This window comes from Phascolarctos cinereus, unplaced genomic scaffold, assembly GCF_003287225.1.
Source record: "Phascolarctos cinereus isolate Bilbo 61053 unplaced genomic scaffold, phaCin_HiC Scaffold_726;HRSCAF=1367, whole genome shotgun sequence".
NCBI classification, from domain to species: Eukaryota; Metazoa; Chordata; class Mammalia; order Diprotodontia; family Phascolarctidae; genus Phascolarctos; species Phascolarctos cinereus.
The window spans coordinates 319,416,180-319,432,624 of NW_027556098.1; the positions used below are offsets into that span (position 1 = coordinate 319,416,180).

A 16,445-nucleotide genomic window follows, 5' to 3' on the forward strand; every position below is an offset into this window, starting at 1 on the left:
TTCCCCATGAGGAAGACTTCTTGTATTCTAAGGAGCCATAGGTAACACCAGGAGAGAGGTCACTCAGTGATGGTCAGAGAATTAACCAAAAGGCCAGTAATAGTGGCTGATGCCTACTGAGGGGTGTAGAGGCAACCAGATGTTAACCTGAAAGAACAATGGAAATGCCTGTAGTCTTCCTGGAGCATGCGGCTAGGACATTAAGGATTATGGATCCAGAATAAGAAACTAAAATTTCTAGGGATCTAGATAGTATTTTCACCATGGCTTCCAGTTGAAGGTGGGAACTTTGGAAGAGAAAGATGAATTTTGGAAGTGAACAACTGGGAAGAAGATGTGTCCAAAAGCAGGACCTGGATTTCTGAACCACAGCTTAAAATCAAGGAATGATGGTTTTCTTGGATAGAGTTAAATTAAAAGCCTGCTTTTAAAAGCCCACATTCTTGCAAATCAGATCTTGATGGCTTTAAGATGAAAATGGAGTGGGTGAGGGGAATTGCTCACATACATCTGCCAAGCTCGATGTCACAGAAAGCAAATGGGCAACACATATGAAAAATTTCAGCTGAGGAGACCAGTAATTCATAATAGACAGCACCCAAGAGAAACCCAAGGCCACTCTACAGAGATATAGAAAGTATAGGTAGCAAGCAAAGGGAACTACAGATCTAACCCAAGGAGGCATAGTCAACCTCATAGATATCACTAATGAGACCCATGAATGGAATATGGCCCTGAAAGAATGTAGCTTATTCAAAAGAAACAAAATAAGCTGCATGACAAAATAGTGTTAGATCGCTATGGTCAGGTGAGGAAACCCAGGAGCTGGAGCAGGGAAGTCTGGTAAAGAGCGTTTGGGTAGGGATCAATGGAGGAAGGAACAAGTGATATTGCTGTCGGAATTCACTGCAGGCAACCTGGACAGAAAGACTGAACAGGAGAAAGAGAGTTCAGTAAACAGATCATGAACCTGTCATGGAGGGGTGAACTGTTTGAACACCTACTCTCTCTGTCTCTCTCTCTCCTCTCTGTCTCTGTCTCTCTGTCTCTCCTGTCTGTCTCCTATCTCTGCCTCTGTTTGTGTGCCTCTCCTCTGTCTGCCTCTCTCTTTCTCTTCTCTCTGTCTCCTCTCTTTCTCTCATTCTTCCCCTTCCCCTCTCCCCCTCTCTATTTCTACCACTTTCTATCTCTGTCTCCTCTGTCTCTATCTTCCTCTTTCTCTCTGTCTCCTCTTTCTTTTTCTCTTTCCCTCTCCCTTTCTCTCACTCTCTCTCTCCTCTGTCTTTCTCTTTCCTTTCTCTCTGTCTCTGTCTCTGTCCCTCTCCGTCTGTCTGTCTGTCTGTCTGTCTGTCTCTCTTTCTTTCTTCTCTGTCTCCCTGTCTCTTTCTCTCCTCTCTCTGCCCATGTCTCCCTATCTCTCTGTCTCTCTCTTTGTTTCTCTCTCTCTTCTCTCTCTCTCTACTCTCTTTGTCTGTCTGTTTCTGCCAAAAGCAGAAAAGCTGATAAATTCTCAGATTGCCCACATGATAACTTCATCTTTTGGACCATGGAGAGGAGAACTATTCTGGACCTGACTCTGATCAACACAGAAGAACTGGTTGCTAAAATTGCAAACTTTATCAATGATATGACTGAAAATGTAGGTCCCTATGCTGAGAGCTAAAAGGAGACTTAGTTACCATCTAGTCCAATTGTGAGGAAACCGAGGCCCAGAAAAGTTAAGCAACTTATCTAAAGTCACCCAGGTAGTAAATATCAGAATCAGGATTTTAATCCAGGTCCTGTTTTTCCAGAGCTATCTCTATCATGTTTCTATGATTTTGTGGTGACCATTCATCCTCAGTAAAGCCAATATCCTTGACTTGCGAAAGGGGGAGGTCATGGGGCTTTTCCCAGGGTCTCAAAGTCTCTTGGACGCAAGAGGATGTAGTCTAGTCAGGGAGAGGGCCCAAAGTCCCTTCAACAGGGAGCCCTTGGGGCCCTTCCAGGGCTTTCAGGGACAGCCCTAAGCCTGTCCTCCATCTCCATGGGAACCCAGGGTTTTCAGGGTCACATGTCACAGAGCAGAGGAAAAAGAGGGAGGAGGGGAGAAAGATTAAGACAGGAGGATAGGGACAAAGAGAGACAGAGTGGGTAGTACAGGGAGAGACAGATAGTGATACACTGAGGGACTGAAAAAGGAAGGCAGACAGTATCAGAGAAAAGAAATAAAGACACTGAGAACAAGTAGGGAAGAGAGGGAGGGAGGGAGGGAAGGAGAGAGAGAGAGAGAAGAGAGAGAGAGAGAGAGAGAGAGAGAGAGAGAGAGGAGAGAGAGAGAGAGAAGCTAAAATTGATATATGGCATGTTAAGAGTTTGCAAAGCATTCTATATGCATGATCCCAAGCTAATGGATAGGAATGGGAGCCACTGAGGGCAGACTGAACCTTGAAATCAGTATCTTCCTTCTCCTCCTCCTCCTCCTTCTCCTCCTCCTCCTTCCTCTCTCTCTCTCTCTCTCTCTCTCTCTCTCTCTCTCTCTCTCTCTCTCTCTCTCTCTCTCTCTCTCTTGCTCACTCTCACTCTCGCTCTCTCTCTCTGGCTCTTAGCCTGGACACTTGAGACCTCAGTTCAAATCCTGCCTCCAACACTTGTTTCATAACCTGATTAATTCATTTATAGTACCATGCCTCAATCTCCTGTTCTTTAAAAACCTCAGGGCTCCTCCCTCCCAGGGCTGTTGTGAAGAAAGCACTTTGTTCGCCTTAAGCCACTACAGAAATGGTAGTTGTTGTCTGTTATTATCAGCCTCGTCCCAGGTCAGGGTTCTTTCATCCCCGGGCCAGCGCCAGCCCTCAGCTGCCTTTCTCGTTGCTTCTGCACAAAGACAACCAGGCCTCCTCAGGTTGCATGTCTTCCATCCCCACCATCCACCTGGATCTGATGCCTCCAGTGACCCAGGGTTGGATTCCTGAGTGGCTGAGGTAACTTAGAGGAAAGGAAGGTCAGGGCTTCAGTTACAGCCCAGTGGGTGGGGGATTAAATAGCGGGGTGCCTTTCTGAATGAGAGAGTATAAGAAATTGATGCCACTTCCCTGATGGGCCTCAAGGAAAGGCATGTCAGGGAGGCTGGAGAGAAGGGGTATAAATTTCAAGGGCAGGCTCTGCGTGTGCTGGGAGCGGAGTCTTCTGGAAAGCTTCTTCTGAAGGCCAAATATTAATAGCCTCCTGCGACGCCCACAGCCAAGGCAGGATGGAGTGGTATTGGACTTGTCTTGTAAAGGAGGGGTAGAAGTGTATGCCTCCTCAGGAAGCTTTCCCTGAGTCCCCCTTGTAGCTGTATTCATAGAATCGTTGAGACGGAAGGGACCTTAGAGATCAGTAAGCCCAACTCTTCCATTTTACGAATTAGAAAATCAAGGCCCAAGGGAGTAGAGTGATTTACCCAGAGCCACTTGGTGACAGAGCCAGGATTCAAACCTGTTTCTCCTTTTAGTGCATCATTCTTTGTACTATGTCACATGGCTTAATAGCTTTCCCTCTCATTTTTTTTGGGGGGGCAGTGTGTATTTTTGTTATCTGTGAATGTGTCTTAGTCACCTAGCTGACACTTTTACAAAATATGCTTCTTCCTCAGTGCTTACACACAGAAGGGGCTTAGTGAATGCTGAATTAAATGAAAACTGCCTAGGATCATGGGGCAGCTGGGTAGCACAGTGGATAGAGTATTGGGCCTCGAGTCAGGAAGACCTGAGTTCATACCCGGCTTCAGAGTGTATGACCTTGGGCAAGTCACTTAACCCGGTTTGCCTCAGTTTCCTCTTCTGTAAAATGAGCTGGAGGGGGCAGCTAGGTGGTGCAGTGGATAGAGCACCGGCCCTGAATTTAGGAGGACCTGAGTTCAAATTTGGCCTCAGACACATAACACTTATTAGCTGTGTGACCCTGGGCAAGTCACTTAACCCCATTGCCTAGCCCCCCCCCAAAAAAAAAATGAGCTGGAGAAGGAAATGGCAAACCACTCCAGTATCTTTGCCAAGAAAACCCCAAATGTGGTCAGGAAGAGTCAGACATGACTGAAAATGAGTGAACAATAATACAGCATCATAGAGCTAGCACTGAAATGGATCTTTGGTTTTGTTTTTTTTTTTACTGATGAGGAAACTGAGGCCTGGAGAGGTCAAGTGATTTGTCCAAGGTCACACAGGTAATGAATTTGAACCCAGGCCCTCTGACTCTTAACACCCAGACTGTTTCCCCCTCTATATTGCTTCCATGAACACACAATATACAGAAACATCAAAATGAGTCTGTTGCTAATACCAGCTGTGTGGGGTCTAATGTAAGTGTGAAGGGGTTAGGTCATGCCTGAATGATTTGGCTCAACAGGAACAGTAGGGGACTCTGCAGGGATCCTGCAGGGGCTGTATCTTCGAAGGAGTGACTTGGGAGGGAGAAGCAGAGCCAAAAAGAGACAGCATTATTTAGTAGCATTGGACTTGAGACTCAGGTAGAGCCCTGGGTTCTAATCCTATTTCAGAGACTTACTGGCTGTGTGACCCTGGACAAATCATTGTGCCTTTCTCCCTGTGCCTTGATTTCCTCATCTGTAAAATGAGGGGATTTCAGCTCTAAGTCTATGATAGCAGCTAGAATAATAGTAATAATAATAACTGACATTTATAACAGTGCCTACTATTTGCCTGGCACTGTGCTTTACAATTATTATCTCATTTTCTCATTTAATATTCACAATAACCCTAGGAGGTAGGTATGGTCCCCATTTTACAGATAAGGAAACTGAGGCAAATGGAGGTTAAGTGACTTGCCAAGGGTCACACAGCTAGTAAATGTCTGAGGTCACATTTGAACTCAGGACTCTGGGCTCAATGTTCTATCTACCGTGTCAGCTAGGGTCACTGAGTCCCCCCTGGCTTGAGAGGAGTAAAGTGTCTGACCTGGAGAATGAGCGAAAGTCTAAAACTCCATTTCTCTCTCCCCCCCTTGTAGAACTGTTTTTGGTCCCTGTGGATGTGTTTGAACAGTAACAATGGTGATTCTACAACAGGTAAGGTCTTTGGACTAGGGGTGGAAATATTGGGGAAAGAAGTATATGATTCCTTGGAATTCGTAAAGGCCAAAAAGTAATGATATGTACTGAGAAAATCCCTGGTCTAAAAGCAAGAAGCCCCAAGTTCTGGATCTGACACCTAGTTGTCAAGCATCCTTGGGCAAGCTGCTTCCTTATGTGGGTCTCAGTTTTCTCCTCTGTAAAATGGGGCTAATAATACCTGCATTTCTGATCTCACAGAGTTCTTGTAAGGAGCCTGGTTAGTAAATATTGAAGTGTTCCAGGAACATGGCCTATTCTTTAATCTTTCAAAGATCCATGATATATCTCAGCCTTTTTGTAACTTATAATAATAACTTTTATGTAGTGCCTTAATATTTGCAGAATGCTTTGTATATGTGCGTGTATCTATATCTATATCTATTTATGTCTATACCTTCACAATCCTGTGAAGAAGGCACTATTGTTATCCCTATTTTACAGATAAAGACACTGAGGCTGAAAGTGGCTGGCTTAGGGCCACACACCTAATCCGTGTCTAAGGCAGAATTTGGACTTCATTCTCTCTGACTTCCAACCCTCCATATTACTGAGTATGCCGCCTCCCTGCTGGTCTTTGAGAGTTTCAATAGTTGAAAAATTCCTCCCAGAGTCGCAGAATTCTGGAGCTCTCAGTAGCTGTCTAGTCCAACCCATACCAGCCTGCTCCTCCCTGCCCCCTCTCCCCCAGGGCCAAATCTCTTAGTCTGAAGGGAGGAGGAACCCACTACCTCTGGAGGAGGGCCTTTTAAGTCCCACCTAAAATCTCATCTTTTATGGGAGGCCTTTCCCAACCCCCCTTAATGCCTCTTGTCTTTTAATGATTTCCTATTTATCCTGAATAGTTTCTTAGTACATATTTGTTTTCCTGTTGTAAGCTCCTTGAGGGCAGTGACTGTCTTTTGCCTCTTTTTGTATCCTTAGTGCTTTGCACAGTGCCTAGCACATAGTAGGCACTTAATGAATGCTCACTGATTGACTGTTAGAAAGTTTTTACCTGACATCAAGCTTGGATCTGCCCCTCTTCAAGTGATGATGCTCCCTGAACCTCCCTGGGCTATTCCTCCCCCAAATGATGCCCAGTGCATCACTGGGCCCAGCCTGGAAAAGCTTCGAGCTGGGCAGGACCTACCAGAGACTGTTCTGTGCTAGTGTCACCTCCACGCAGGGACCCCAGAGGGGGATACGAGAGGAAGACTGGGATTGAAGTGAGTTTGCTGACTTTTCTAGAGCAGCAGTGTCCAAACTGGGGGCTCACGGCATAACCCCAAGGGTGATCAATCAATGGGACGTGGGAAGGTGGGTCACAGGACTGTCACTCCCCTACTCAATAAACTCCTATTGACTCTGGCTAGCAATTCTCAGTCTGGGGTCCTGACCTTGGTGACTATTTTGATAATTAAATTTTAATATAATTATGTTCTTTTGTAATCCTATGTATATTCAATGTATTAAAAATATGTTGGGCCTCACCAGACTGCCGAAGGGGCCTATGACACCAAAAAAGTAAAGAACCCTACTTTAGAATAAAATATTATTTCATTTTTATCATATCCTTTACAATTTTTACTTTAGTGCTATTTTATAATGTATGCAATGATTAATACAGTAGTATATATAGATACATATATGTTTATATTATATATATATATTTAAAATTTTTATACATATACATCTATGTATATAGATGTATATATAATTTTTAAATAAATAAATGTGCACACGCTGGGGCTGCAGGCTCAAAATTTTTTTGCTAGCAGGATATATGACTGAAAAAGATTGGAGACCAGGAAAGTGAAGGCCATGGGGCTGGTCTCTGTGTGAGCCATTTTATTAGCAGCGATAATCAAATTAAAAATATAGAGTTCTAGTTTCTCTCAGTATGAATGTGAAAATGTTATGCTGTAGCTCACAGGGCAGAAAAGCATATGGAGATGCCAACACAGGTTTTGGGTAGTTCTTCAGGGATGCCCTGTCCACCACCCCTTATCGCCCATTCTGGAGCTTCTGGAAACTGCTCAGGAGAGTAGCAAGTTGATTGCCCGAGCTGATCCACCAGGGTATTTAGGGAAGCAGGACGATGGGAAAGCAGCTGGTGTGTCTGGAACCACATTGGCCCTATGTGAGAACGACAGAGTGTGTAGAGAGATGGGAGGGCATGAGGGTCCCGGGATGGGCGAGGCAGCAGCAAGCTAACAGAGTTAGCCTGGGTCTCCTCTTTTGGGTCACCCTTGTGATGTAGGTTCCAGTGTGAGTCCCAGCCCGTCCCGGTCCAGAGACCCTGTGTGCCAAGGGTGGGGGAAGAAGGAAGTTGTGGTCAGATGGCGTGTATCTCACTTGTGACAGCTGAGCTTTCCCTGGTTTCTTGTTTTGGGAGAGGAGAGCCTGGTGGTGGGCACCAGGCAGATGACCTTCTCCCTCTTCATGGGTCTCTCATGTAATCTTTACATCATCCCTGTGAACTAGGGAGTATAGAGACAGGGAGAATAGGGGAAGGGAGTATCTTCTCTTCCTCTTAGGGAGGTGGATAAGCAAGTCGACCCCATTGGGAAGATCAAAGTCCCCTTTCTAAGCTGATGTCTGACTGGAGCAGCCCCCTTCTCGTTTGTGGCTGGCCCACTTCGGTCTCTTAAAAACAGTGGTGGTCATATAGCACAATGGAAAGAGCACTCTTGCCTCTCCAGTCTAAAGGATCTGGGTTCAAATTCCACCTCTGACAATAACTACCTGTGTGACCTGGGGCTAGTGAGTTATATTCTGTGGGTCTCAGTTGTGGCATCTGTAAAAATTACAAAGGAAGGGATCTAGTTTAACTGTTAAACTAGATGGCCTCAGAGGTCTTTTCTGGCTCTGGGTGGGTGATTTGGTGATTTAGGGAGGGGCAGTGTGCTCTTAATGAAGAGAACTGGGAATCAACACACCTAGTTAGGTTCTCATGCCATCTCACACAGGGATGTGCGACTTTGTGTAAATAAGCTCCCTCCCCTGTCTTGCCTCAATTTCCCAGTTTGTAAAATAAAGCTGTTGGATTAAATCGCTTCTAAGGCGTTTTCTAGCTCTAACGTTCTGTGTGCTAAGGTTCCTTTCAACATTAACATTCTATGCCCTAAAGTCCTTTCCAGCACCAACATTCAATGTTCTTGGGTCCCTTTAGCTCTGAGGGACATTATTTTGTGAACCTTATCCTTCCTTTGATGGTTCTGAGAGATGTGGAATGATGGGTGCAGGGCTCAGGTTATCCAGACTTTGGGGGTGGGACACTGTTAGGATCCTCTTATTTAGGAAAAGATAGAACAAACCAGTGCTGTTCCATGGTGTGGGATCTCCTACCTTCCCAAGAGCACAGCCTATCAGCAGCCAGTTGGCCAATCGACTATGGCAGCCCCCTGGGGTGATGCAGAAAAAGAAGCCATCAGGCCAAGTCTGCGTGGGGAACTAATGAGCTCATTTGTCACCAGGATTCAAGCCAAGGAATGTATCAGCTTGTGCCAGGTCTGAGCTGGCACCCCTCCCCCAGCCTCCAGCTCCTAGGAGTAGGCAGGTCCTACCCCTCCCCCACTGCAGACATAGAACCAAGGAAGAGGGAGGGGATGCATTCTGTCTGAGAGCTGATTGGAAACTCCCTTCTTACTCTTCTGTTCTGTGTTCCAGTCTCTTAGGCCTTTGTTCTCCCCTAGGGCGAATGGAGTCCAAGAAAGTTAGTGCTAGAAGGAATGTCAGACATCGATTTAATGAAAGAAACACCTGTTAAATGCCTACTGAGTGCAAGGTTCTTTGAGTAGCAGTGAGGATACAAAAAGGGGAATTGCATCTATTCCGTATCCGCCCCCCCCATACACATACACACATATGTATGCACACACGTATATTTTATTTACTGGAGGCCCAAGAAAATTCAGTAACAAAATCAGGGGCTCACGTTTAGTTAGTGGCTAGCTAGGGTCAGCTGCCCTGAATCCTGCTTTCTGGCGTGTTCGTCACTTCCCGGCCATTTCCAAATCACGCAGTAAAAGGGTATCTCCTCTGCTGGTGTGGACCCTTGTTTCTAAAACCATAAACTCCTAGGGCTAGAAGGACCCTCAGGAGGAATGTCTTCCTTCCCCCACCCTGCATGCCCCAATCTTGGGTCCAGGTTCAGTCGAAAAAGCACCCCCAGGCAGATGAGGGAGACTCAAGTTTTAAAAGATTTGTACAGCCTTGCTACTGAAGTCGTGTGGTGTGAATTGTACGGCCATTCCCAGGAGCAGCTGAGGCCCATTCCCATAATGAATTGTCCCCGTTTACCGCTGCTGAATAATTCGCAACCTTTCTCATGTGGGCCTGAGCTGGGCGGGCTGTGAGTTATGTACAGCTGCTCCCAAGGGACCCATGAGGGTGTAAGGAAGAGTACAGTCTGAGCAGAACAGAGGGCACATTTGCATAGAGATTGAAACACATCACCATGGGACAGGCTGGTGGACCATTCCTTATCTCTGGGCAGGTTGTTTGACGGGGCCTCCCTCCACTCCCCAGATACAATCATCTTTCCATTCAGTTTATTCCCAGTGAAAGAATTCTGTATTGGGAGTCAGCAGTCTGGTCTCTGGTCCTAGGTCTTCCATTAAAGACCTATGTAAACTTAAGTAAGTAAATTTGACCCAGTTTCCTGAATATAAAATGGGGCAGGGTGTCTAACTCTGAGATCACATGATATATACATGTATACACACATACATGTACATGTGTATATACACATATGTTTACATATATGTATATGTCTGCTTCTAATCTCTCTTCCCAGAGAGACTGCATGGTACTGTAAAGAAAATCCTAGCTCTTCGGATTCAAATCCTGCCCTGGTTCTTACTATCTGGGTGACCCTGGGCAAGTCACTTACCTTTTCTGGGGCTTCTTCGTCTGTAAAATGAAGAGGTTGGATTAGGTCACTCCTAAGGACCCTTCCATATATAAATATATATAAATCTGAGATCCTCTTTCTTTTTTACTGCTGTTCCCCTTTATCCTCCTGTTTTTCTCCTCTATTCATTTGTTCACACAATCCCCAGTGTCTTGAAATCCATTCTTCCACTCTTGAAGGCTCAAGTAGTTACTACCTCCTCCATGGAGCCCTCCCTGATTTTTCCCCTCAGCTGAAAGTGATTTCTCCAATCTTGAATCACTTTCTCTTCAATTTCTATGACACAGTTATAGGTTCTGGAGGTAGAAGAGACCTCAGGGGCCTTTTAATCCAACTGCTTCATTTTAAGAGATTAAGAGATTGAAGCACAGCAAGGCTGAGCGACTTGCCTGAGATCACACAGGTAGTAAGCATCAGGGATGGGATTTGAACCCAGGTCTTCTGACTCTTTAGAAGAGTTCCTTAACTTTGTGTCCTGGACCCCTTTGGCCATCTGGAGAAGCTCATGATTCCTTTCTCAGAATGGTTCTTTAAATGTATAACATAAAAATAGATTACACAGGAAACCAATTATACTAAAATGTATTTATCATAATATTTTTTAAAAATAAGCTCACAGGCCCTAAAGTGCTCTAGAAAACCTAATCTAGAGCCAGCTTTCTTTCTGCTAGCCATATTGCCTTCCGCAAATTAAGCATGGCATTCTATTTACTTGTCAAGCAGGAAAAAAGAAAAAACCCAAACCTAGCAGAAAGTCTTCTCATACCTCCTTACGGGATTGAGATAACTCCTAACTCAGAAGTGTGTGTTCCCTCCTCCCCCAAGGGAATAGGAAATTTCAGAGAGGATGTATGGAAGTTCCTCTTCCTACAGAGATGTTGCGTGGTAGGAATGCCATTGGTATGGACTAAAATCTGAGTTCTAGACTTGGCTCGGGCACTCACTCGTGTGCCCTCTTGTCTCAATGGTAATGCTGAAGGGAGGAGGGCAAGGCACTGACAAGCAGCACCCATCTGGAAAGACTTCAAGAGCAGTCCTGGTGATGCATGGTGGATCAGTTTTCTGAGTTGAGGCAGGTTTGCTGCAGAAAAGGTCAGACCCAGAGGGCTGATCAGCAGGGAATGGATTGTCTGGCTACAGCGACTCAAGAGCGCCATCTAGGTGCTAGAAAGCTGGACTTGGAGTTGAGAGGATGGGAATGGGAACCCTGCCTCAGAAATTTACAAGCTGTGTGTCCCTGGGCAAGTCCCTAGGCAATGCTCTTGGCCTCAGTTTTCTAGTCGGTAAAATGGGGATGATAATAATAGTACCCACTTTACTGAGCTGTTGTAAGAATCAAATGAAATAACATATATAAAGTGTTTTGCAAACATTAAAACAATAAATAAACATTAGTCATTATTATTATTATCATCATCATATCAAATAATACTTTTATGTGTATCTACCTTATGATCCAGCCAAACCGGCCTGCTTGCTGCCTCTCAAACACATAACACGCTATGCCCCATCTCTAGATACAGCTAGCTGGTGCAGTGGATAGAGGGCCCAGAGTCAGGAAACCTGAGTTCAAATTCAACCTCAGACATTTCTGGCTGTGTGACTCTGCACGAGTCACTCGGTCCTCACTTTCCTCAACTGTAAAATGGAGAAGATAACACCTGTGTGGCAGGGTTCTTGTGAGGATCAAATGAGACAATATTTGTAAAACACTTGGCACGTTGCCTGGCCCATGGTAAGCCCTTAAATGTTTCTTCCCTTCCCTTTCCCCCCATTTTGCAGATGATGAAGTCTTAAGGACCAGAGATGCTCAGGGACCAGGCCAAGATTTGACCTACGACAAATTAGGGTCAGAAATATGACTAGGGATCAGGTCTCCTGACTCCTAATTTAGCTTTCAGATACAAGACAGGGGAGACAGTGTGGATTAGAGGCTAGAGCTCTTGGTCAGGGCTTACACCCAAGTTTGAATTAAAGTTCTGTCCCTACCTCGTGCAGGTCACTTCCTTCCTCATGTATAAAAACCAGGGGCTACAATAGATGGTCTCTAAAGTCCCTTCGGGCTCTGATAGACATTCTGTGACTTGGGAAGGGGCTGAGGCCACGTGGGTGAGTCCAGGGAGGGCCACTGTCAGGGATGACCTTTGTAGCAGCTGTACCTCGGCTCTCTGGGGAAAGGAGATTGTCAGGTTGGGAAGATGCATGATTACGCTCCAGGCCTGGGGGCTGGCGTGTGCCTCATCAAACACCCCGTTGCACTGTCATGTGTTAGATTTATAATGTCTCCTTAGCATTTACAACACATTCACCAGCAATCACAGCCTAATCCTCTGAATCTGGCCCTGTGAATGCCCTTTGAACAGATTTCTGTGGGAGGACACAAGGAATCCTTAAACCGTTAGAGCTGGAAGGGACCTCAGAATACCTGATATTAAAGTGGGAAGGGCCTTAGAACAGGAATGTCAGTGCTGGAAGAGCCTTAGAACACAGAATGTCAGAGCTGGAAGGGCCTTAGAACAGGAATGTCAGTGCTGGAAGAGCCTTAGAACACAGAATGTCAGAGCTGGAAGGGGCCTTAGAACACAGAATGTCAGAGCTGGAAGGGGCCTTAGAATACAGAATGTCAGAGCTAGAAGGGCCTTAGAACAGAGACTGTCAGCACAGGGAGGAGCCTTAGAATATGGAATGCTAGAGTGGGAAGGAGCTTTGAACATAGAATATTACAACTGGAAGGGGTCTTAGAGGTCCCCTGGTCTAATTTACAAATAGTACAGGGGAAGAAACTGAAGTCCAATGAAGGGAAGTAATTTACTCAAGGACACCCAAGTGAGTCAGTGGCAGTCAGGACTTAAAAAACACAGGCCATAGCTCTGGGTTAGGAAGAGAGGGCTCTGTTCTTATGTAAATATACTTGTACTTCCTTTCCACCCCTACCCCGGCAAAAGCCATGTCCTGGGAGCCAATCCTCTGGTGATAAGCCTTAAGCCAGTCCTCAGACACCAGGTACCCGCTCCACCTATGGGCCTAGGACTGAAGTTCCATGGATGGGCCTATTTTTCCATTCTAGTAGCACCTTGTAGAGTTTAGGCTTGGCCGGCTTAGCCTACTGGGTGGTGCAGCAGATAGAGCACTGGGCTATGAATCAGAAAGACTCATCCTCATGACTTCAAATCCAGCTGTGTGACCCTGGGCAAGTCACTCGACCCCATTTGCCTCAGTTACCCCCTCTGTAAAAGAGCTGAAGAAGGAAAAGGCAAACCACTCCAGTACCCTTGCCAAGAAAACCCCAACTGAAACAATGCAACAGCAACAAATAACCTAGCCTGCAAGCCTCCACACCGGGAGAATGCATCCATTTGCAGAGGACAGAAGAGGGGTCTAAATGAAAATACATCACAACACTTGTCAGGAATGGTATCCCCGCAGGGAGTGGGACCTCGAGATTCCTTCCAGTTCTGAAACTCTATGCTCTTCTCCAAAACCAAGCTACTTGCTGCTGTGGACACTAGAGGGCGCTCTGAGAGAACGTTCCATTCTACCGCTCTCTAGGAGCCAGCCTGGGCTGGCAGCCTGAGCCTCAGACCACAAATACTAGTAAGAACTCACGTTTCTGTAGCAGTTTATATTACACAAACAACTTCCAAAGTCCTGGTTCCAAACTACCTTTCCAGCTTTGCTTCATACTAAATACTCCTTTTCACCTGCCCATGTGTGCAGCCAAGTTGACATCAGCTTAGCTAAACATGTCAATTTCCTGCCTTCTACATTCTTGCACAAACCATTCCTCTTGCCTGGAATGTTTTCTCTCCTCATCTCTGTCTTTCAGAGTCCTCATTTTTTTTCTTCAGTCAGTTAATCCATGACCATTTATTAAGCTCCTAATACATGCCCATCATTATACTAAGCACTGGAGCTACCCAAACAAGCATAAAACAGTCATTTCACTCAAAGTACTTCCGTACTATATGCGAGGAGGTAGTGGACAACATGTGCACATGTAATTCTATAGAAATAAATACACAGTCATGGGGGGGCAGTAGTATAAAGGTAGGAAAAGGTTTCAAATAGATGTCAGTGCCTGAGCTGCTCCTTGAAGGAGGATAAAGATTCTAAAAGGTGAAGGCAGAGAGAATATTCCAGGTGTGGAGAATAGATAAAGGCACGGATGTAGAAGACGGGTGCCATATGTGAGGAAAAGCAAGAAGGTCTTTCCTAGACAATAGAATGTGGGCAGGGGAGTCATGGGTGTATAAGACTAGAAAGGTAAGTTAGAACTAGGTTGTAAAGGGCTTTAAAAAATAAATACAGAATTTTTAATTTGAACCTAGAGGAAATAGAGAGTCGCTAGTGTTCGTTGACTTAGGAAAACCCCATTGAAATGATCCAGTGAGAAGTGATGAGGGTCCGAATTTAACTGGCCTCAGCTCAGGGTAGCCTTCCTTGATCCAACTGTTAGAACTTTGTCTTTTGTATGGGATGTATTTACCACTCCCTCCAGGAGAATGTAAACTGTTTCTTTTTTTAATCTTTGTATCTCTTTTACCTAACACAGTGCCTGATTCATCGTAGGCTTTTAATATACGTTTGATGAATTGAATTACTCCCATCCCATTTTAGAAGTGGGAAAACCAAGGTTCCTACAGATAAAATCACTTGCCCATGGTGAAGTCAAAGGAAGAGCATTTGTTAAGTGCCTATGATCTTAAAGGGCAACTAGGTGGCACAGTGGATAGAGTGCTGGGCTTGGAGTCAGAAGACTCATCTTCCTGAGTTCAAATCTGTTCTCAGACACTTAACTAGCTGTGTGATCCTGGGCAAGTCACTTGACCCTGTTTGCCTCTGTTTCCTCATCTCTAAAATGATCTAGAGAAGGAAATGGGAAACCATTCCAGTATCTCTGCCAAGAAAACCGCAATGGGGTCATAAAGAATTAGACATGACTGAAAATGAAAGAAACTACAATGTTAAGAGGTTAAATGATTTGGCCAGGATGACATAGTTAGTAAGTATCTGAGGCTGGATTTGAACTCAGGTTGTCCTGTCCCACCTAGCTCCTCCATGGTGAAAGAACTAGCAATTAGAAAGCTCAGTTAAATCCTAATCTGTCACGGTACTGTTGGAGTGTTTTTATAAAGTACTTTACTAGTAGGGGTGAGTTAAGTGCTTTGTAAGCCATAAAGGGGCACAGAAATAGGAGAACGTCCCCCTCCACCTCTGTCTCCATACTTACAATCTGTTGCTTCCCTACTCTTCCAACCTAATCTGACATTGTTCTCTTTCATGTGTTCTCCCCTCTGGCAAACAGACTCCTTTTTGTTTTTGCAAACAGTAAGTCAGTCAACCATATCAAGCTCTGTCTCGAGCTCTAGGAATACAAAGAAATGGAAAAACCAGTCCCTGGTCTCAAAGGGGCTCGGGCTCTAATGGAAGAGACACCACGAAAACAGCTATGTACAAACAAGCCATAGACAGGATACACTGGAGATAAACAATAGAGGGAAGGCACTAGAATTAAGGGGGATGGGAAAAGGCTTATCATAGAAGGTGGGACTTTACCTGGGACTTGAAGGAAGCCAGGAGATGAAGATAAGGAGGAAGAACCTTCCAGACATGGGGAACTTCTACTGAGGATACCTGAGGAAGGTGGAAAATCCAAGAGGGTGGGCATTTATTTGGGCGTAAGGCATAAGAAGTGTAAGACTTCTGCATCTCCATGACTTTACTCCTGCGGTTCAGAGAGCCTGCTCCTCAGGAGAACAGCTAGGAAAGCTGTCTGCTTTTCATTTATTTTAGACCATCATCTTATACTACAAACAACAATAATCTCCAAATGGCTACCTGATTTGACTATAAAAGGTCATTTAATTTTTTCAAACTTGGTTTTGGAAATATTTTTCTGATTAACTCCCCATTCACTCCCCCACTGAATAATTAAAAAGAAAAAGAAAACCCTCTTAGGAAATATGCAGAGTCAAAAGGCATTCTCCTATTGGCCACATCCAGAAATGTGTGCCTCATTCTGCATGCAGAGGGTCATTACCTCTGCGGCAGGATGTGGGCAGCGCTCTTCATCTTTAGCCTTCTAGAATTGCTGTTTGTAATTGCACTGATCTGAGCAGAGTGCTTAAATCTTTCAAAGTTGTTTTTATATGTTGTTGTCACCGTATAAATCTTTCTCTTGGTTTTGCTCACTTCACTCCCTATCAGTTCATGTAGGTCATCTCATTTTCCTCTGAAGCTGGCCATTTCATCATTTCTCATGGTTCAATAATATTCCATTACATTCAAATGGTGCTGTCACATGTGCAGCAGCTACCCATCAGTAAACCCAGATCAGCAGAACAGCTAAACCAGGCTGAGGGTAACTAATGGGCCTCAAACCCATCAGTGATTTAGGGGATGTCTACCTCAAACATGTGAAGACTTCCCACAGTGGAGTGGGTAGATGAGAACGATTTA

The 16,445-nt window shown here is 45.0% G+C and overlaps 1 protein-coding gene across 1 annotated transcript in view; it reads left to right on the forward strand.

The window, feature by feature from the left end:
• Positions 1-16,445, forward strand: part of MYO7A (myosin VIIA) — a 198,081-nt gene that overhangs the window by 7,434 nt on the left and 174,202 nt on the right. The window contains exon 2 of the mRNA XM_078156931.1: positions 4,990-5,047. Coding sequence (XP_078013057.1) covers positions 5,030-5,047 — 18 coding nt within the window. The 5' untranslated portion in view covers positions 4,990-5,029. The remainder of the gene's footprint in view (positions 1-4,989; positions 5,048-16,445) is intronic.